At 36.3% G+C, this 21,937-nt stretch overlaps 1 protein-coding gene across 2 annotated transcripts in view; it reads right to left on the reverse strand.

The window, feature by feature from the left end:
* kcnip1b (Kv channel interacting protein 1 b) overlaps positions 1–21,937 on the reverse strand; it is a 137,204-nt gene that overhangs the window by 3,463 nt on the left and 111,804 nt on the right. Inside the window, exon 1 of one of the 2 annotated variants that reach the window (XM_067399366.1) lies at positions 10,977–11,034. The exons of the other annotated variant lie outside the window; for it this stretch is intronic. Coding sequence (XP_067255467.1) covers positions 10,977–11,034 — 58 coding nt within the window. Of the gene's footprint in view, positions 1–10,976; positions 11,035–21,937 lie in introns of those variants that run through there. 2 annotated transcript variants of the gene reach the window in all.

Raw genomic sequence — 21,937 nt, forward strand, 5'->3', positions numbered from 1 at the left:
GTCTTTTGGGTCATTTTTTGGGGTTATTTTTTCAGTGTTGGGTAGTTTTTGTGTTACCCAGCTCCTGGGTCAGATGTAATAACCCAGTGTTTGGGTAGTTTTTGTGTTACCCAGATGAGTTGAGTTTTTGCGACCTCTTCAGGTGAGAGCAGTGCAGCTCCATCAAATTGGTTCATGTCTTTGGTAAAATACAGGTTTGTGTATGTTTTATTTTATCTAAAAATTCGTTATTGTTCTGTATATTGTTTAATTTTATGCAAAGCAACATACAGGGGTGCGATGTGAGTCACCTAAAAAGATGTGAGTCTTTTCACGTGATGGAAACACCTGATGCCTTGCATAATTTTTTTTTTGATTTTATTCAAAAAGATGCAGAACATAAATACTTAGGATATTAAAAAATGTTATCAGAATTGTACACTGATTATTTATGGCCAGGTTATGGAGTCAGCCACAGCATTTTTCGGCTAGGGAGTGAAACGCAGGGCGGCGGTCTGAAGTTAGCAGTTCCCCCGCCAAACGCGTGCCATCTCCGGCACAAGATCCAGCACCGTTACGGTGGAACCAGACTGGACGATTACACTTGAGTGACTTCTAAATGTTTAATTTTGACTTCTAAGATTTGTTAAATGTGCTTAAATGTAGGGAATATGTATTAAAAATGATATAAAATTTGCTATACTATAAAATATGATCGAAAATAAAGGAACTATCATGCAAACCAGTGGTTGTGTGGATTATTTAAAAAAGTTTAGAGGATATAAGTTAAGGTGTAAACATTAATTCATGTATGAAGTAAAAGAAAAAAAGCTAGTATTATAGTAAAAAATTATCAACCCATTGCTGGGTTAAATAAACAACCCAATTTGCTGGGTAAAATTGTTCCGTCCTATATTTACCCAGCCCTTGGGTTGAAAACAACCCAAAATAGGTAGTTTTTATCCCAGTATTTTTAGAGTGTAGAACTATATAAATGCAATGCATGGATCAGATGTAGAAGAATTTGATTTGAAATGATTGACCTCATATGGAAATCTCAGACTTTGGCTTTACAAGTAATGTAAATAATAATAATAATGATTACATATTTTTTAATTATATTTCCCAGGAAGTGACGGTTTTGTTCTCCTAAACATATGGGATGGAATTATTATTTTTTTTTTTTAAATCTGTACAAGCAGAAAAGATCCGAAGCCAGAATATAGATAGATAAACATCGGTACAGCAACAGAAGTTAGAAAAATTTGATGATGGAGATGATGATCCTGCCAATAGTATATTGATGTATCAAGCACTGCTCAAACAAGTCACTTTTAAACCAGTTTTTTGTTGGTCACTGTAGTGAATCCGTTGCGAAATCTGCATGAGGAATCTTTCTCCCTCACACAAAATTCCCAATGGTAATAACACCATTGTGTCATAACACCACTGTGGTACCAGTACTTAAAAAAGAACAGAGATGCTACCACTTGCTAACTATTGAATGCCCCTTTAACAACAACAACAACAACAACAATTAATTTAGATTAAACTAAAGGTTAATAATCTTTAGCTTGGATTTTAGTTGGCACTTCAGTTTGGATAACATTGTTACTTCTCAATGCAGTTGATGAGATTACGAAAGCACGTTGGGATTGTCATGTTGATTAGGAACATGTGTAACAGACAAAGGCTAGTAAGAGCTGTGCGTGTAAACCTCACTCCCCTGAACTCAAGAGGTGCTCTAGCGACTGACGCTAGAGACTGCGGTCTTTAGCCTCCTTGTTAGAGTGCCCACCTCCCATGCTGACGGGCCCGGGTTTGCGTCCTGCTTGGAGCGGGCAGGTGCGAACTAGAGGGGCTACATTGGTGCCGTGACCCGGATGGGAGTGAGTGTAACGGAGGCCAGCTAGTAGTCTCTGTGCGAGTAAACCTCATTCCTCTGATCTCAAGTGATGCTCTAGCTACTGACGCTAGAGGTTGCAGCCTTTAGCCTCCTTGTTAGATCATCCGACTCCCACGCCGGAGACCCAGGTTCGAGGCCTGCGCAGAGCAGGGCGAGGGGTTACACATGCTCACTGGAGGAAACGTACTTTGTGCTTGTTAAAAAAGTATGCTCCATATAATATGAATGTATGTAGTTTGTCTGGAATTCAGACATACTACATCCGCTATGTTGTCATTGTCATGTCATGTGACTTGCGGTGTCAGTTGTGTCACTTCATGGCCATTTACAACTCCTGTCCCGTGGCCTCATGGGATAGTGAAGTGTCCATCGAATTCACACTTCAGAATCTTGCCGGAAGTAGTAGGTACTTTTTGAATACTACGTATTGTTTATACAGTACTGTTTTTTATAATATATATATATATATATATATATATATATAGTGGGTAAGTATTCCTGATGTGCTCACAGAACAAACCCACAATGTACACAGCCACTTCAAGACTTTCTTTTTGGTAGGAAAGAAACTCAAATGACTCATGTCTTTCAAGATACTCCCTCTCACACACGCACGCACACATACTCGGCCCCCTGCAGGCTCTGCTGCTGCTGCTGTGTCAGCTCTGGCGAAGTGATTGGTTGTGGGTAGAGAGGCAGATGGGGTGATGGGGGAAATAAGTAGAACGAATAAAAATGGCCAAGGGTAGCTTGGGGGAAGACCTTCATCTTTCAAAGAACATTGGAGAGCCGTTGCATCTCTTTATCAATGCCCCAACCATTTATAAATCCTCTTTCAGGTTTTGGTACACAAACATACACATACACATACACGCGCACGCTTTAACCTCCATGTCCTCTAACACAGAGATGCGCATATATACCCACAAAGTGGTGGTGCTAACATTGAGTGAAGGTTTGTAATATTTGAGAGGTTAAATTACTTTCTCAGTTTGTTAAATGGATTGTTAAATTTGCAGAGGGATCAATAAGAAAGCCATTCGTAGACTGATTTCCCTGAAGACTCAACATTGTGCAGCTTTCAAAGGCTCAGTTCATTTGAGGGATCTTTTGGCTCAACCAATAGTGTTATTTTTGGGTGTGGCTATAGTAATAAGATAATAAGAATCTTAGCTGCTAAGATTCACACAGGATTGGACCATATTGTGCCAATGAATTCATCAAAAGTTCTGTATTTGATAGGGCTCCAAACTATCAATGACAATCTATTACCTCAATTTCCCCCTTTACTCAACATATGGCCACATCAGCCCTGTGATTTATAGCACAGCCAGTAACAGCTCTCAGTCACTAATGAGTTTTTTTTCAATTCTTCATTTAATGCATACATCTCTCAACACCATCCCTCTTTTCTGAAAACATAAAAGCACCAACGCAGTCACACAAGAAGATAAAGAATGATCCCATTAGCCATTTCAGACTAGTTTGGACAATTTATGAAAAACACATTAACCAATTTCATGTTTATCACAGCTAAAGATCTGCTTTGAGCAGTATGAATTTCCAGAGTCGAACAGGCTGGTTTATGCTGGTTGCAATTTTGGGACTGAGGACTGGGGACATTAGCATCCAAAATGCAACATACACCATTCAAAAGTTTGGTGTCAGTAAGATTTATTTTGAGTGTGTGATCAAAAGTGACAGTAAAAATATGTATAATGTTACAAAAATATTTCTATTTCAAATAAATACTGTTCTTTTGAACTTTTTATTCCTCAAAGAAAAAAAAAATATCATGGTTTCTGCAAAGAAATAATAAGCAGCACAACAGATTTCAATGTTGATAATAATAAAAAATGTATCTTGATCACCGAATCAGTAATCAGCAGCTAATGCTGATTTGTAATGCTGGGACCATGTGGAGTAATGATGCTGCTAAATGTTTTTCTTCCCTGCTTGTTCCATGATTACCTTGGATAAAGTAATCAGAAAGCAGTTATGTGAAAGCTATGATATGACATTTGAAGCCTTTTAATATAGTGCATGAATTGTATGGACTGTATGATACTGTTGGGATGCTTTCTATCATTTTAGTAGGGCCCTATAATTTCATTAATAAAAACTGAATTTACTATATAACGCGGAATGTCACGGAATTTGTCAAATTTTTGATGAATGAATTAAAAGCAGGTCAGTACACTTAAATTAAATCGCGATATGAATATTAAACGGCAAAAAGACTTTTTAAACATGAATCCTGCCTGTGTGACTCTGAAATGAATGATGCTTCATTTACCTCACACCGCCTCAAGGCCCTTGCACACAGGACGCGGTATGCGATGCGCTTGCCGCTGGGTTCAGCGCAGCTCTTCAGATACAAAGCGATTTGCGCTGCGCTGGCCAGAGCACATTAGTTGGAGTTTTCCAAACTTGTATCGGGAGTTCTAATCTAATCATTTGATTGTTGTTCCACCTTTCGGTCAGCAGCAAAGTATATGTCCCGTGCTAAGAAGTGTCTGTCATGTCTTCATGACACAGCTTTTCTCCCGATGTCTCTATACGACCAGCAAACTTGTATTATTTAGCTCTGGAAATTCCAACACAGTAAATAACTGTTCATCCATTTTGCTTTCCGATTGTTTGGATGCCCTGTTGCTATTGGTCGCGCGGGTAATCGTCACAGAGCGCAGCGGCAAAAGTTGAACTATTTTGAACTTTGACCGTGGTGTGCGCGCAAGCTGCGTCTGCGTTTTGGTCGACGCAGTCCTCGCGCGACGCAAGCCATTGAAACAAATGGGTTTCATAGCGCAGCGCTTACCGCGTCCTTTGTGAAAGGGCCTTCACACACTCGCTGAAGCACGTGCGACGCTCGCGGTGTTTTCGTCCTTTGTCGCCTCACTATATGAACGCACAAATTCATCTCCAGGGGTGCTTTTCAATTCTTATTTGTACATCCTCGTTTCCTTTCCTTGCTTCCTTTCCTCGCGTCTTAGCTCCACCCCTCCAGGATGCGAGGGAAGGACGCAAGGAAAAGACGAAAGGACGGAGGAATTAAGTCAAGTGAAGGGGGTGCTTCTCAATATCCCTCCTCGTCTCCTCGCTCCTCCGTCCTCCATCCTATGACCCGGAAAACGATCGAGCTCAGCCATCTTGAAGGACATCTCAATTCTCTAATTGCACCGCGAGGAGGTGAGGAACGAGGAGCGAGGAAGCTTTTTTGAAGGAAGCATAGATGTATCCTTAGCTGCCTTTGATATCCCACAATCCTGTGCTTTCCATTCTGTGACAGTTGAGCTAGAAAAATAAAGATGGCGTCCGAAAGTTGCGTTTGCTGCTCAGTTGTTGTACAAATGTACGATTTTGAACAACATATTTCAATTTTGATATCATTTCTATCGAGAAATGACTACTGTAGTAATTAAATATTTGTTTAGTTCTCACCAAAGCTCACGCTATATTGCTGTAGATCATTAAACTGTTACACTGCCTCAGAAGTCTGTCCGAAATCAATTTCGTGAGGTAACTTCATGCACAAACGCTGCCGTACAATTCATTCTCTTATAAGATAGCGAGGCAGCAAGACAGCTACCTAGGTTTTCGGACGCAGCCGATAAATCCTCGCTCCCTTTAGCATCACTTCAAAGCGTCGTCAGCTACACTCAAGGGATCTACCCACATGTTGTTAAAGTTTGGTTATTTGAAAAAATAAAAAAAATATGAATAAAGCAAGATGCCTATTTGAAATATATGAGATATAAAGTTTATTTAATCTGTAAAAGTAAAGCATACGTTTAAATTATTGTGACAGATAAGAAGGGGGAGGAGAATTTATGCGTGCGTCAGGTTACTCGATGAGAAAGACTTCCGCAAATGCACCTGTGTATCCTCGCTCATGACTCCTCAGGAAGCCTCGATGTCCTTCAAGATGGCTGAGGCTGAGCTCGATCATTTTCCGGGTCATAGGATGGAGGACGGAGGAGCGAGGAAACGAGGAGGGATATTGAGAAGCACCCCAGAGCTGCTCTGAAATTCACTTCATCAGCATTTAACCGCTTCATTTGAGAAAACTACCGTCATAAACACAGAGAAACTCAAAGCTCTTGGCAACCCGTCAAAATAAAAGTTTGATTTAACTTGACAGAAACATATTACTGTTGTCAGTAGAATTTAGATAAATTAATTTAACAATAAATTATTAAAATATATTTTTAAACAATAATCTCAGTGTTTCTTCCATGTTTTAATTTTAACAGTAAAGCTCTGTTGTGCAACACATTGTTTGACAAAAAAGTTTAATTTCATGATTAAAAGATAAATTAAATGGTATTTGTTCATTTGATTGCCAGAAAAATTTAAATACACAACAGAACTTCTGAAAAAAATTCATAAAAATATATTTAATTAATAAATATTGTTGTTTTTAAGAATTAAATTAATAAGACATGCTTTTTGATTATTAAAATGGAATTAAACCATTAAAATGGAATCCAGAAAACAGAATTTGATAAAAAATAAAATTTGAGGGGAAAGAATAAAACGTTTATTATAGGGCCCTAAGAAAAAACATTTTTTTGGTTAAACTTTTATTAAATTGTTGGTAAAATGGACAAGATTCATTATTTCAATTAATTAGACATGGATTTTTATTACTAAAATTTAATTTAACCATTAAAATGGAGGCAATAAATAAATAAAATGTAAAAAAAAAAAAAAAAAAAACGGAATCCAGAAAAATTAAAAACAGAAAAAACAGAATTTGGGAAAAAATAAAACGGATTTCATAGGGCGCTATTTTAGGAGTTTAACAGTACCATGGTCACCATTTACTTTCACTGTATTGAAAAGAGCAGCATCAGCATTCTTATAAATATCTTCTTTTGTGTTTCCACTGATAAAGTCATAAGGATTTGGAATGACATAAAGGCGAGTTATTGATGACAGAATTCATATTTAAAGGGAACTAGCACTTTAAAACATCACTGTAGTATTATCTTAAAACACAACACACTATCCAATCATATCTCAATCTCTTCTCTGCACCAGTAATATTCTGATCCTCCAGCTTGCTTTTCATTTCTTTGCCAGGCTTGTTTGCTTCAGTCTTAATCTCTCTAACAAATTTCTGACATTTTAAAACAAATTCTATTTGTTTTAAAATCTATTTTGAACGACTGCAAGCTATTATAACCAGTCTGACAAGATAGGTTTGTGATGGAGAATATATACTTGAATCTAGACTGAATGTGTCTTGAACAACTCCCAGATATTGTCCGATCTGTCTGATAACTGTGATAAGAATAATGAATATATCTCCCAGGAATGATGTGAAGCTTCTACTTGTGCAAGAACTCGATAGGGCAGCCCCTCATTTCATCTGTCTTAATTATCACCTCTCTTCTTTTTAACACATGCAGACTGATTGCAGTGCAGTGAGAATGAAAAGGAAAGAAAACCTAAGGGGAACATATAAGATGTAGAAAACCAACCACTGATCCCCATATTCACTGTGTGATATATTTTCTGCACAATTAATGTCTATTAAAGGGTTAGTACACCTACAAATGTAAAAAAATCTGTCATTAATTACCCTCATGTCATTTCACACCCGTAAGACCTTTTTTCTTCTTCGGAACACAAAATATTTGTTGAAATCCGATGGCTCAGTGAGGCCTGCATTGACAGCAAGTTAATTTACACTTTCACAATGCCCAGAAATGTACTGAAGACATATTTAAAACAGTTCATGTGACTACAGTGGTTCAACTTTAATGTTATGAAGCGACGAGAATACTTTTTGTGCGCCAAAAAAACAATATCTAGTGATGGGTGATTTCAAAACACTGCTTCATGAAGCTTCGAAGCTTTACGAATCTTTTGTTTCAAACCAGTGGTTCGGAGCGTGTATCAAACTTCCAAAGTCACGTGAACCATTGAAATTTCGAAACACTTATGACGTAACGAAACCTCGTTTCCTGAAAGCAGTGTTTTAAAATTGCCCATCAGATATTGTTGAATAAAGTCGTTATTTAGTTTTTTTGGGCACACAAAAACTATTCTCGTCCCTTCATAACATTAAGGTTGAACCACTGTAGTCACATGAACTGTTTGAAATATGTCTTTAGTAGCTTTCTGGCCACTGAAAATGTAAATTAACTTGCTGTCAATGCAGGCCTTATACTGAGCCATCGGATTTTATCAAAAATATCTTAATTTGTGTTCCGAAGATGAACGAAGGTCTTACGGGTGTGGAACAACATGTAATTAATGACAGAATTTTCATTTTTGTATGAACTAACCCTTTAAGAACTTAAAAGTATTTATTTTATTTTATTTTTGATCATGTCTGTGACTGTTTATGCTTTGTTATTGTTTGCAAAAAATGGCAATAAATTACTTTGAAATTGAAAATCGAAAAGATGAATATTATATAAAAGATAGAAGGGGTTGAAAATGTGTGATTTTAGTATGGGGAAACAGAGAGATCAGTAGAAAGATGGAGGAGAGAGATTTCACCACATGAAAAAATTGGCTGGAAGAGCAAAAGAACACAGCATGTGTCTGAAACTCTCTCTCTCTCTCTTCATCTGTCTATTTCTCTCTTTTCCTCTTTAATGCTTAAAACAGCAACAAAGTCCTTGAAAACAGCGGCAGTAGGAACACACTAAAATAAACTTAAAAGACACATCCTCCATTCAAGCTGCTATTAGTGCCATTAGAGTGCTTCCTCTACCACAGAGATTAGAAGAAAGTTTAAAACAACAACAGCGCAAGCCATCTTGTCTTCTTGTTATGTCTTTCTTTTACTGATTTTATAACTTCGAGAGCTCTCTTATAGCTCTGAGATGAATTCGAAATCACTGCAGATTGAAATTTGTTAGCTGCAAGCAAATTGTAATGCAAATTTTTGAGCCTATAGTTATGACATGACCTAGTTAGATCCTATTATTCTGGATCCTCTGATGCTGTTATCAGTGCAGAGATCATCTTTCGACATGTAACTATGACACACATTAACACTAGTTGCTAAATGAAAACAAGTAATTAATTATGACTGAGTGTTGTATTTTCTTTTAATTTGCTAGTTCGGTTTCAATTATAAGCATTTTAATCAGCCAATTATAAGTAGGTTAACTCAAGTTTCCTGACATTATTCTTAGTACAGGCAGTGTAAGAAAAAAAAAATCCTGTTCAGCTTGATGGCGCTACATAAAAGAAGACTGTCATTAGAAGCCAGCCCTTGACTTCAAACTCAACTATATCCCACTAACAGGTAATTAACAGCCCACATTCTGCCACAAGGGAGCACACAGTGATCTAAAAGATCTATAGGGTAAAATGTCAGAGAAAAGTGACAAATAGCAAGCAAATAGTTAAACAGCAGGATGAATATTCATGAGCAGCTGCTGTAAAGGCAGTGCAAATCACTTGTTACTGCAGCTCTAAACTCCCCTCTTATTAGGACTGGGACAGAGTTACACCCCTTAGATAGAAGAGAGAAGCCAAGCAAAGGCATCTCAGACCTGTCAAATGTCTTAGATCACTGATCTTTAAATGGAGAGATAGTTTGCTTGGAGTCAAATGTCCCAAAGCATTTGTAATATGGAAAACTGTTTGGCTGGAGCAAAGGGAACTAAAGACCATCTGCCAGATGGCAGCAGTTGCATTTAATTTTGCATTAAACCAACTGAGGTTAGGAGATTTTTGAGAAATAATTCACGCAAAAAATGATAGTTCTGTTAATTCAGACCAGATTCAAACCACCAGTCATATACTTTCTAATCACTATAGGGATTGTGCAGAATTTAGAATTGAGAAATTGATTTATTATTGAATTATTATTCTGAGAGATTCGACACAGGTAATGCATTTGAGAGAAATCTGTTAAAATTCTGTTTTTAATAATATATAAATACATTTATTGTTCTGTCGTTCTCTCTGTCCATAAGTTCTTTTAAAGTCTTTTAAAAGAAATTTCAAGTCTTTTTTACTTTCCCGCAAAAACCTTCATATTGCCTTTTCTAAAATTACATGTATAAATTAGTGTTTTCACTTAAATTTATTTAATTCCATTTTGTTACATTCAAATTTGAAATTAATGACATTGAAATTCAACATAGGGACACTTTATGATGCTTTTTTTTTTTTTTTTTTTTTTAATTGTGGTGCATTGTATGGAACAGAGCAGATTGAACATTCTACAAGATGTATTTTTGTACATAAATGTGAAAAATATCATCCAAAATATTTTTTGGGATTATTATTCCTTTTAGACTCTTCATATATATATATATATATATATATATATATATATATATATATATATATATATATATACACACACACACACACACACACACACACGTGTGTTTCTGTGTGTGTGTTTATATAATATTTAAAGAGAGGTCCTGTGTTTTAATAGATTGCTGCTTATTTGCTGTGCAGTTGACCTCAGTTGATGTTTTTGTGACTGAGTGAATGAATAAACGACTGATACATAGTACGCCTATGTATAACCATGATTAAACTTGTGATCCATGTATATTGATCACGAACAATTGCAGTGCAGTATTCGTTGCTGTCATGTCGATCATAACATCCCATCATCTACTGTACCAAGCATTAGAAAGCTGTCTCCATGACAACTACACCATGGTGCATGTGAACAGGAAGAGGGATGATATGTGAGCAGAGTGTTAAAACAACCGCTCACGTATCAAGATGCCACACACACACACACACTGTCGATGATGTTTATCTGTGAGGGACGAGGTTAAACCATCATTTGTAAACAGCAGACCGTGATGTGTTGCTTGTCTACTGCACATCTTCTCTGTTACAACCTACCCATTCCATTCTCTTTCAGCTCTCTAGTTTAACACTGTCTGTTTATAAATCATGTCTTATGTTATGTCATGTTATCATCACAAATTCTTTTCTTTGAACGCTCTTTCAGCCCTTTCAGGGTCTGAGTTAGCTATTGATTTGACACTTCGAAACTCCTTGTTGTCTTTCACCATTACAGAGCCATGAACAAAAATGCATCATTATTTATCTGAGTAGAAGTCAGATAATCTGCCATTTGTGAACATACCTCTGGATGGTTGTCTTTGTCTTGTCTGCATAGTCAATGTGCCCACTACTGCTCCCATGTTGCCACCGCAGAGACACGCGCATTCAAACTAATAAGCGTTGAGTCCACCAGTCTGTCTTTCTTTGTTGAAGCCCGTGCTCTTGTTTCCCTCTCCACTCTTCTCTCACTTGTCAGTGAATGAAGACAAGCTGGAATTTTTTTTTGCTAAAAGCATATGGTTGCTTCCTTGATGCCCCTCCCACAAATTTCCCTCTCTCTCTCTCCTTTCATTTCTTTCTTTGCTCTCGCTCTTGCTGTTTCTGCTGGGTCCCGCTTGTTATTCTGTGTCAGGAACTGTTGCTCTGCATGATGGGAAGCAGTAGGAAGAGTGTGAGGATGAAATGCTCTCTATTGCACGCACACACAGCAAACGGATCTCTTCCATATGGAATTGCAATTTTTCACACGGAATGTGGCAAGATGGATGATGCTTCTCATTTACACTCTGCTGCTCTTATACGCACATACATTTGCTGTTCTATCTTATGGGGACGTTACATTGACCTCTATTTTTTTAATATACTGAGCTAATGATGTTTATCCTCTAACCTTACATCTAAAACTCACAGAAACCAATTTTAAAGGGACAATTCAACCAAAAATTATTTTTACATCATTTACTTACTTTCAAGTTGTTTCAAACCTGTATGGCTTATGTGAAACACAATCTTTTCAGTCATACAAAGTCATACAGATATTAAAAAAAAAAAAAAAAAAAAATCAACTGTTTATGTTCATATACAATGAAAGTCACTGGTGTCCAAAACAACAGTGGATCCCATTTACTTTCATTGCAAGAAAATCAAAACAAAAGACATTTTTTCAAAATATTTTATTTTTGTCGAATTACGACCCCCTTTTTTTTTTGAGTGAAATATCCAAAAAAAGTTACTATCCCTTTAAAAACATATTATTATTTCTTACATATTATGTATTGGTTAGTTTGTCAAGCATTTTATCATAGGTACACTTTTTTTTTTTTTTTTTTAAAGGTCAAAAATATTTATTAATACTAATATATAAATATGGTGACAATGTTTCAGGTATTATGGGATGGTATGTTATAACAATTTATACAACTTTTAACTGTATACTGTATTTCATTAAGTGATATAATGTTAATATACCAATCTACAAAAATCTGTTTTTGCTTTAAACGTATAGTAACCATTAAGCAAATAATATAATATTTTACACAAAACACTACTGCACATTACTGATGACAAAAATAAGAAAAAAATATTTATATAAAATGAATATTCATGTGTTATGAAGTCAAGGACTTCTTGGAATCTCCTTTACAGTAGTAAATTATATGATAATTCATATTTGCAAAAAACAAGGTGCATCCCAATTTGTGTACTTATGCACTATTCTATGACATTTTTAAGTACAAATAGCGTGAGTAGTGCGTTCACACAGAAAATTCCAAAAAGAAAAAGTGCATTTTAAATACCCGGATAATGCACTAAATAAACGGAAAAGTGTGGAATGTTGGACACTTCATGCACTCAACTGTCACAGCTTTAATTACGTTGCGGAGGGTGAGGGGGATCAGAAAACAATGTTTAATGACAAAATAAACTTATAAAATTCATACACTACATGAATAGAGCATTGTGTAGGCTATAGTGCATCATTTAGGATGCAACTATACATTTGACAGTATTGTACAGTAAAATTACATATAACAAATAAAGTTAACACATACAAAATGTACAGTTATCCAATTAACAGGTTTTGACTATTGCATTTTTTTGTCTTGTCTTTACAAACATTTTTTACAGTGTCTCACTAGTTATTGTAAGCTATTTCAGACTTTACTGCATTTGTGGAGTCATTTAGTCCCCATAATGTTGGCAAAACACAACAACTGAGCTGCGGTACGACTGCGAGTAGTTTGTTTCATCATCCGTTGTTCATTTCCAGTTATGAGCCACTGTGCGTGACTCAGATAAGAATGTTTCGTGGATCAAGTACTCTAATTTTCAGTGTGTACTATGCACAAATGTGTGTTTTTGTTTGTGTACTGTACATTTACCATTTGAATGCATTGCAAAACGACCTATATACTCTTGTTTGTTTCATACTCTCCCTCATTAGTAGGGAACCGATCCAACAAACTTTGCTGAATAAAAAGACGGAAACAGAGCTAAGAAAGACAGAAAGTACAGAGGAAAAGAAATTGCCAATGGGGGTAGTCTTAGTTTCAGAACAGCAGGTCTATAACCTTATTAATAATACAAAAAAGATGAGACTTCAGATTTGGGCTGGGAGTGTGGAGAATGGTTGTAGGTAATGAGTAACTGCATAATATCAACCCTCATCGCTACATATTACGCAAATCCAGCAGGACTGACCTGAAAATCAGGCCAAGATATTCTCTTTCTAGCATATAGACATCTGCACTCCATCACCACAACCTTGTCTGCACAAAATACACTCTCTTTCTTTCTCAACACCCTGTGGTCACACACTGTAAATAAGAATTGTTGGTTTAACTTAAAAAAAGTAAGTTACGTGGTTGCCTTAAAAAATTGAGTTCAGTGAAATTATAAATTTGAGTTAATACAATGAAGGTGATTGGTTTAATCAGCAGAAACTAAAAATATTACGTATCTGAACTACATTAATTATTAAGTTGATTTGACAAAAGAAAAACAATGTTATGATAACAAATCATAAAAATATTTTTTTTTACAGTGCACCTTGTCCATGGAAGAGTAACAATGATATCCAGCAAACAACTGGCATGTGTGAAATCCACGCAGGCAGGTGTAAGCCTCTTTTTCTCACTCAGAAGTGTCTTGGACTTTCCCTATTCAGACGCCTCACAGAATCTTGGAAACATATGCCAAGGTGCGAATAACAGCCTGAAACCTTGTATCACTGAGAACCATATATAGTATGCGAAAAACAGTATGTGAGCCAAGTATTCATAAAACAGTAGGTGAAACCAATTGACCTACTACTAGCAAGATTCTGAAGTGCGCATTCAATGAACACTTTACTATCCCATGAGGCCACGGTAGAGGATTTGTGAATGGAAGTGAAGTGACACAACTGACTCCTAGGTCACATGACAATGACAACATGGCGGATATAGCGCATTTAAATTTCATTAAAGCAGAACTAAGTAACTTATTTTACCTTCATAAATAGTTTTCTAAGTCCTTACGATGGTTAATTGACTTGTAGTGGTGTGTTTGAGTCGAGCACTAACCCCCTCTGGCACGTCTACGCCAAAAAAACAGCACTTGCAAGTTGAGCTGCACCGACCCGAAACAATCTCGCCTCATGTTCACGTTCACGCGAGAGTGACAAAATGCTTCACGGTAATTCAAATACAATATATATATATATATATATATATATATATATATATATATTATGACTTTATAAGACAATTTCGAAAATTACCCACCTCCATTGAGTGTACTGTATTTGCAAATTACCTACCTCATCTTTCTTGTACTGTATTTGCAAAACTACTGCGCTGGTGAGCATTGTAGTCATTGTAGTCCACAGCTGCGCTTGGAGTATTTATTGTGATTATTATTGTGATTCACTGAAGGAACCTGTAGGGGGAGCTTCGCAAATCTTACTGAGTTCCGCTTTAAAGGTGTCATCGAACGTTTTTTTTTTACAAGATGTAATATAAGTCTAAGGTGTCTGTGAAGTTTCAGCTCAAAATACCCCCATAGATTTTTTTAAATTTATTTTTTAACTGCCTATTTTGGGGCATCATTAAATATGCGCAGATTCAGGGCTGCTGGCCCTTTAAATCTCGTGCTCCCTGCCCATTGAGCTCGTGACTCTATAATACAGTGCATTTACAAAGTTCACACTAATATAACCCTCAAATGGATCTTTACAAGATGTTCGTCATGTATGCTGCATGCATGCTTCGGGTCATGTGAGTATTGTATTTATTTGGGTGTTTACATTTGATTCTGAACGAGTTTGATAGTACTCCGTGGCTAAAACTAACATTACACACTGTTGGAGAGATTTATAAAGAATGAAGTTGTGTTTATGAATTATACAGACTGCAAGTGTTTAAAAATGAAAATAGCGACGGCTCTTGTCTCCGTGAATACAGTAATAAACGATGGTAACTTTAACCACATTTAACAGTACATTAGCAACATGCTAACGAAACATTTAGAAAGACAATTTACAAATATCACTAAAAATATCATGTTATCATGGATTATGTCAGTTATTATTGCTCCATCTGCCATGTTTCGCTGTTGTTATTGCTTGCTTACCTAGTCTGTTGATTCACCTGTGCACATCCAGACGTCCTGCCCTTGTCTAATGCCTTTCATAATGTTGGGAACATGGGCTGGCATATGCAAATATTGGGGGCGTACACCCCGACTGTCAGTATTATGTTGAGATTCGCCTGTTCTTCGGAGGTCTTTTAAACAAATGAGATTTATATAAGAAGGAGGAAACAATGGAGTTTGAAACTCAATGTATGTCTTTTCCATGTACTGAACTCTTGTTATTTAACTATGCCAAGGTAAATTAAATTTTTAATTCTTTAATACACCTTTAATACATTCATACATAGAACATACTTGGTTGTGATTGAAATAAGTTTCAAACCAAATGTAGTACAATATAGTATGCAATTTTGGACGCAGCAAAGGTGATAGCTATTTAAAGCTACAATTCTGGTGTTCCCAGCATGCACCGGGGCATAAATAATTAATAAGGCTGTATTTTTTCAATGTTTATCAGCTTTATTTACACTATTGTTATTAATTTTGTTTAGTTTAGCTTTTTTTGTTGAAATTAGTCATTTTTGTGCTAAAACCTAAAATGACCTGTTCATTGTTAACATTATCATGTTTTGTATGTTAAGTATTGGGTGTGCCTTTAATAAAGTTTCACCATGGATTAAATATCTTCTTAGTCACTCACATTACTGGGCTGTTTGAAATGTATCGTAAAGGAAAGTCCGCCATGTACAACTATTCCTAAGTGAGTTAAACCTACGGGTTTAACGCAAACACAAATACAAACATATAAACAGTACAGTTGCAGTGCTTTATAGGCCATTCCTACAAACTAACAGTATTTAAAGTTGCAACTGAAATCTCCTAGTTCTCATCCTCACAGTTTTTATCCCCAACACATGAACCTGAAGCAGCGCCGTTCAGAAATCCAGCAGAAGTTATAGTCCGTCAGGGCTGAGTGCCAAAGCTGACACACAATTTGTGTCTCTAGTTAGAATCTCACAGGCAGCTCCTGTAACTCCTAGGGATTTTAGTGAAGACTTCAAACAAGCTTTCTGTCTTTCTGCCCAGAACTCATAATCCTTTTGGCTCCATAGTCTTTCTTCAGGTCTCTGGTGTGTGTATACGTGTGTGTTTGTGTATATGATGTGTGGCTCTCTCAATTGCTCTTATAAGTGAGTATAAACACATGCTCACACATGTGAGTGCAGCAGTACTGATGTTGTGTTGATTTGTTTCAGTATTGTTTTAGCATTTTCTGCAGAGCATTAAAGCCGTGGAGAATCGGAAATGGTAAATTTGCATACAGTGTAGGTTAATTAACCTTCAAGGCATAAATAATCACTAACAAACCGCCTTCACTTTTTCCGCTTGTTATGCATTTTCTTATCACATAGTTGCAGCCTGATCGCTCTGCTTTTCAAAAACCTTCAAATCGCCTCCTCCAACCTCTCAGCTCCGAGCGGTACAGGAGGTAATAATTTTGGAATAAATGGCCATGTAATAGTTTCATAACCCATAAAGCCTTGTATGGAGCCCATGCCAGCATATGCCAAAACATTCAATTCATTGACTTTATCGAAACTAAATTCAGCTAATTAAAATAGCTGTTTTCTAGCCCTTTTGAGATACAAATTCTGGCACTTGTGGACGTGTATAAAAATGATTTAGTGTCTTTATGAACCATTTTTCCTTTTTAACACAGCCCCAATAGTTTTATCCAACTTCAAGGGGCAATTTTGTTCTCCAAAAAATTATCTAGGTTAGAAACACACATGCAGACATTCAAGTTTCACACTAAGTAGATTGCATGTAAAAAAATAAAATAAAAAAAAAGCATACACCCCAAAAAATCAATTAAAAATCATCAAAATGACACAAACTAATATCTTCTAATTTTTCTCATCTACCTGTCCTTCTTTCTCACAAACCATTAACTCATTAATGAAAGTATTTCTAGCTAGTTATTGCGTAAATTAGATCCTACCTGTCCTGTAGGTGACCTGTTTGGTGTGCATAGAAAAGGTCCCCAGCACTACACCCATCTTCATCAGTTCTTCACTTTTTCACTTTCCTCACTTTAGATCTTGGTTTGAAAAAATCACTATTCCCTGTTTTTGTATTTTATCTCCTGATCTTTCAACCCTCTTTTGCTCTCAGAGTTGTTGGTTACTTGCTCTCGCTGTCTCTGACTTCCCTCCTCTTTCCGTCTGTCTATCATGTGGACTCTGAAGGCTGCTCATCATTTCCTGAGCTTTTATGGGGCTGAGAGAGAGGAGGGGGATGAGGAGAGGATGAGAGATGGTGAGTGGTTCATATAGGAACACTAGTGAAGAATGAGGGAGTGATAAAACTGAGTAGTTAATAGGTTCATTCAGCAGTGTGAAAGAACAGACACGTGGGTGCAGATATCTCTAATATCTTTGTCCAGCAGGTATGAAAAGATGATTCTCTTCTCTCAGAGATTTTAAAAGTGAAGTGTGTAATTTCTGTGGCACCAGCATCATCAAACAAAACTGTAAAAGTAACGAATGTTTTCCAAACAGGTTTCCGACCTAAACATTCCTTGTCTTCTATATTGGTCGGTCAAACATATTGCCTCGCCCATTGGTTGAGCCAGGGCTGCTGTTGTCGGGCTGGTCGGGATGCTCAAACAAAGAGTTTGTTTTGACAAATGTTCACACATTTTGGGGAGATCAGCCTACAAATAGCTTATTTATAGTTGATTTAGTATATTAAGCTGTATCTTATAATTTAACATGTTTTCCTCAAAAAACTTAATTTCTTTTCGACTTAAGAAAGACATGAACATCTTGGATAATGTGGGGGTTAGTAAATTATCAGGAAATTTTAATTCTGAAGTGAACTAATCCTTTAATATATTAGGCCTATATGATGTCAAAGCTGAATATTCAGCAGCCATTACTCCAGTCTTTAAAGATCCAGTCACATGATCCTTTAGAAATCATTCTAATATGCTGAAAAACAAACACATTTATTATTATTCATATTATCAATGTTAAACAGTTGTGCTGCTTAATATTTTTTTGAAAACTATGATGCATTTGCTGAATAAAAGTTCTTTCAAAAACCAAAGAACTTACTAATCCCAAGTTGTTTGTTGAATAAAATATCTAATATTGTTCGATATATCTGTCTTCATATTTAGATTTTGATTAAAATAATTTTACATTTCTAGTGGATTTTGAAAATATAAATTTGATTTGCACCATTGGATTTCTCACTCAGATACATGGTTTTATCAGTGGTTAGAGTATCACAGTGTGAGGATTAAAATAATCACTTTAACCGAAATGCTCTCGCTCTCTCTCTCTCTAGAACATGTTGGACTGGACTCTTATCTATCTGGGCCACTTAAACATTGACATCTTTTAGTTCAGTGCTCCATATTGACTCCTTCACAAGCAGAGGGAAAAAACTAGGGATTCAATTACACCCTGCAATTAAAATACAAGCACTTGCGCTATTAAACAGAGAGCTTTAAGAGCATCAAATCCTTGAGCTGAAACAACCACAGGATAAACACAAAGCAGTACTAAAGCATGTGTTCAGGAGGGGGATCGAAAACAGAAAAAAAGGCTTAGATGAGGATAGAAAGAACAGGGATGATGTGAGGATGACAACGTATTGTGAGGACGAGGCTTTGCACCCTTGATATTTTCACAAATCTCTCTTCTCCTCTGTCATTCCTCTCTGCGTGCGGAGGAAAATGTGTGACAGAAGTGAGTGAATGTGAAGCCGGATAAAACACAAAGGAAATAGAAGGAAATGTTGATGGGAAAGAGAGGATGAGCTTCTTCTTTTAAGTAAACTCTTGTTCTGTCGAGAGCTGAAACATTTCTCACCAATGTGCTTGCACAGCATTCTGTGTCCTTTCATCTGCCCATCCCTTTCTTCTTCTCCTCCTTAATCTTCTACCCAATCATCCCCATTTCCACCCTCCCTGCTCGTCTCTGCTTCTGTCAGATGAAACTAGTGCAGTGGAGGATCTGGGGCAGGTGAGGTTAGGACACAGGATTGATCTGTGTTTTCTCAGTTCAATATCAGATACTGTTTTGCTAGGAAAGAGAAATCACAAAAGAGGTCTCTTTAATTTTTCACAACTGTTTCTCTTAGACAGCAGTGAGATTAATGGAAACAAATTGAGACTTTTTCTTTAAGTCGGCATGAAACTGTGCTAACAACTTATTTTACTTCATAAAGACAGCAGCGGGGGGAAAAAAAACAAGTTTAAGAGGCAGAGCTAGTTATTACATTTTGATGAAAGATTAATGAGAACGGACATGCATATTAACCCTAGTATGCTAAAATTATATACATTCCTAGACAAAAAAAAAAAAGGTTAAATGGGGTTCAATATCCTTTAGGGTTTCTGACTCAATTTTAAAGAAACATTTATGCCAAAAACGTTCTATTTATGGAGAAATGTCTTAAAGGGGACCTGTAATGCCCCATTTACAAGATGTAATATAAGTCTCTGGTGTCCCCAGAATGTGTATGTGAAGTCTCAACTCAAAAATCCCTACAGAACATTTATTATAGCTTGTCAAATTTGCCCCTATTTAAGTGTGAGCAAAAACACACCATCTTTGTGTGGTTCCCTTTAAATGCAAATGAGCTGCTGCTCCCAGCCCACTTTCCAGAAGAGGGCGGAGCTTTAATAGCTCACACTTTGGTTGCTCAACAACAACAAAGCTGGAGAATCTCACACAGCCAAAATGAGGATTGTCAGTAACGGTGTTCAGCCTTAAATTGTTCAAACTGGAGTCGGACACTGATGGAGAGACTTGGGAAGAAGTTACAACTTATAGAATCGGGACGTTTCAGAACGGTTAGTGGATAAATTGATGTAGTTGCTGAGTTGATTCAGCTCATCGACTAGCATGTGCCGTCATGTTAATCCAGTGCTGAATTGACCTGTTTATGAAGCAGTCCAGTGCAAAATGACGGCATGGCAACAACACTCTACTACAACAACACTTCTCTAAAGTAGCCTAACATGGCTTCACCCCCTTTGCTGCATGTTCTCGGGGGCAGGGTTTATGTACATTTTAGGGTTAGTGATGTCACTAACCCAGGAAGAAGCTTGTTGTAGTCCCTACCAGCAGTTTGTTGTATTACTTAAACAGCAAATTCTTTAAAAGAAAATGTCTGCCTTTGCATTGAACTTTGAGTGTCGTAACCGTTTATGCTCTAACAGCAACATTACACACTAACCAAAGTTAAAGGGTTATTCACCCAAAAATGAAAATAATGTCATTTATTACTCACCCTCATGTCGTTCTACACCCGTAAGGCCTTTGTTCATCTTCAGAACACAAATTAAGTTATTTTGGATGAAATCCAATGGCTCAGTGAGGCCTCTATTGCCAGCAAAGCCATTGAACTTCTCAAGATCTAGAAAGGTACTCAAAACATATTTAAAACAGTTCATGTGAGTTCAGTGGTTCAATCTTAATATTATAAAGTGTCCAGAAAATTTTTTGTGCTCCAATAAAACAAAATAACTTTTCAACAATATCTAGTGATGGCTGATTTCAAAACACTGCTTTGAATCTTTTGTTTCGAATCAGTGATTCACTGTCATGTGATTTCAGCAGTTTGATATCATTGAAAAATCGCACTAGGTATTGTTGAAAAGTTTTGTTTTTTGCGAAGTTCAATGGCATTGCTGTCTATAGAGGCTTAGAGAACGGATTTCATCAAAAATATCATTTTAACGATTAACATAAATAACATTATTTTCATTTTTGGGTGAACTTACCCTTTAAAAAAGTGAAATCATAATCAACCACCCCTTTAAATGATTGCAAAGTACTTTAATGTTTAACAGGTTATTTAAAAATTTTGTACTAATAAAGTATGCTTACAAGCTGTTTAATTCATAAAATTTAAGCAATGTTAAAAATGAATTAAAAAAAAAAAAAAAATTAATCCATAAAATGATCCCATGATGTGAACCTATAAATGGTTCTATTTAGAAAGCACCTGACAGAACCCTTTAAAGTTTTACAGAACCTTCACATCAACAAAAATGTTTGGCACAAAAATTCGGTCCTATTTTCGCATCCAGTTTGTCTTCTGCTTGTCACAGAGTATAAAGGAAGTTAAATAGTATTTACATGCTTCCAAACAGCCAAGCAGATTTTTGTATTCACTATATATGGTGTTTATCAAACAACACCAGATATAAGTACAGAGTACAGAGAGAAGAGATCTGGAGTTTTATATAACAGCAACATCTCAGGGTATGTGACCAAAAGTTACATTTTATTGGTTGATCAGTTTTCTGCCCAGTTGAAAAGAGATTAGAACACTCTGTGTAAAAAAAATTCTGTCACATGCAATCGTGTCGGTCTGAACAGACAACAATTTACATGCGAAAATTGGACTGCATTTTTGTGCCAAATATTCATGTTGGTGGGGACCGGCCCTCAGTCAGTTTGGACCAATTGTGTCCACATTTATTAAGGAGTATACAAACTTTTGAATTGTTTGGTATATATGTGATTAAAGTGATGAAATCTCTTATTTGATAAAGATAGAAAGAGTAAACAACAACAAGAACAAACAACAGCAACAACAACAATTTATGTAGTAAATGGTAAATAAAATTGTCATTTTAAACACAAAATATGAAAAAGTAATTTAGCA

This window comes from Chanodichthys erythropterus, chromosome 10 (genome assembly GCF_024489055.1).
Source record: "Chanodichthys erythropterus isolate Z2021 chromosome 10, ASM2448905v1, whole genome shotgun sequence".
Lineage (NCBI taxonomy): Eukaryota > Metazoa > Chordata > Actinopteri > Cypriniformes > Xenocyprididae > Chanodichthys > Chanodichthys erythropterus.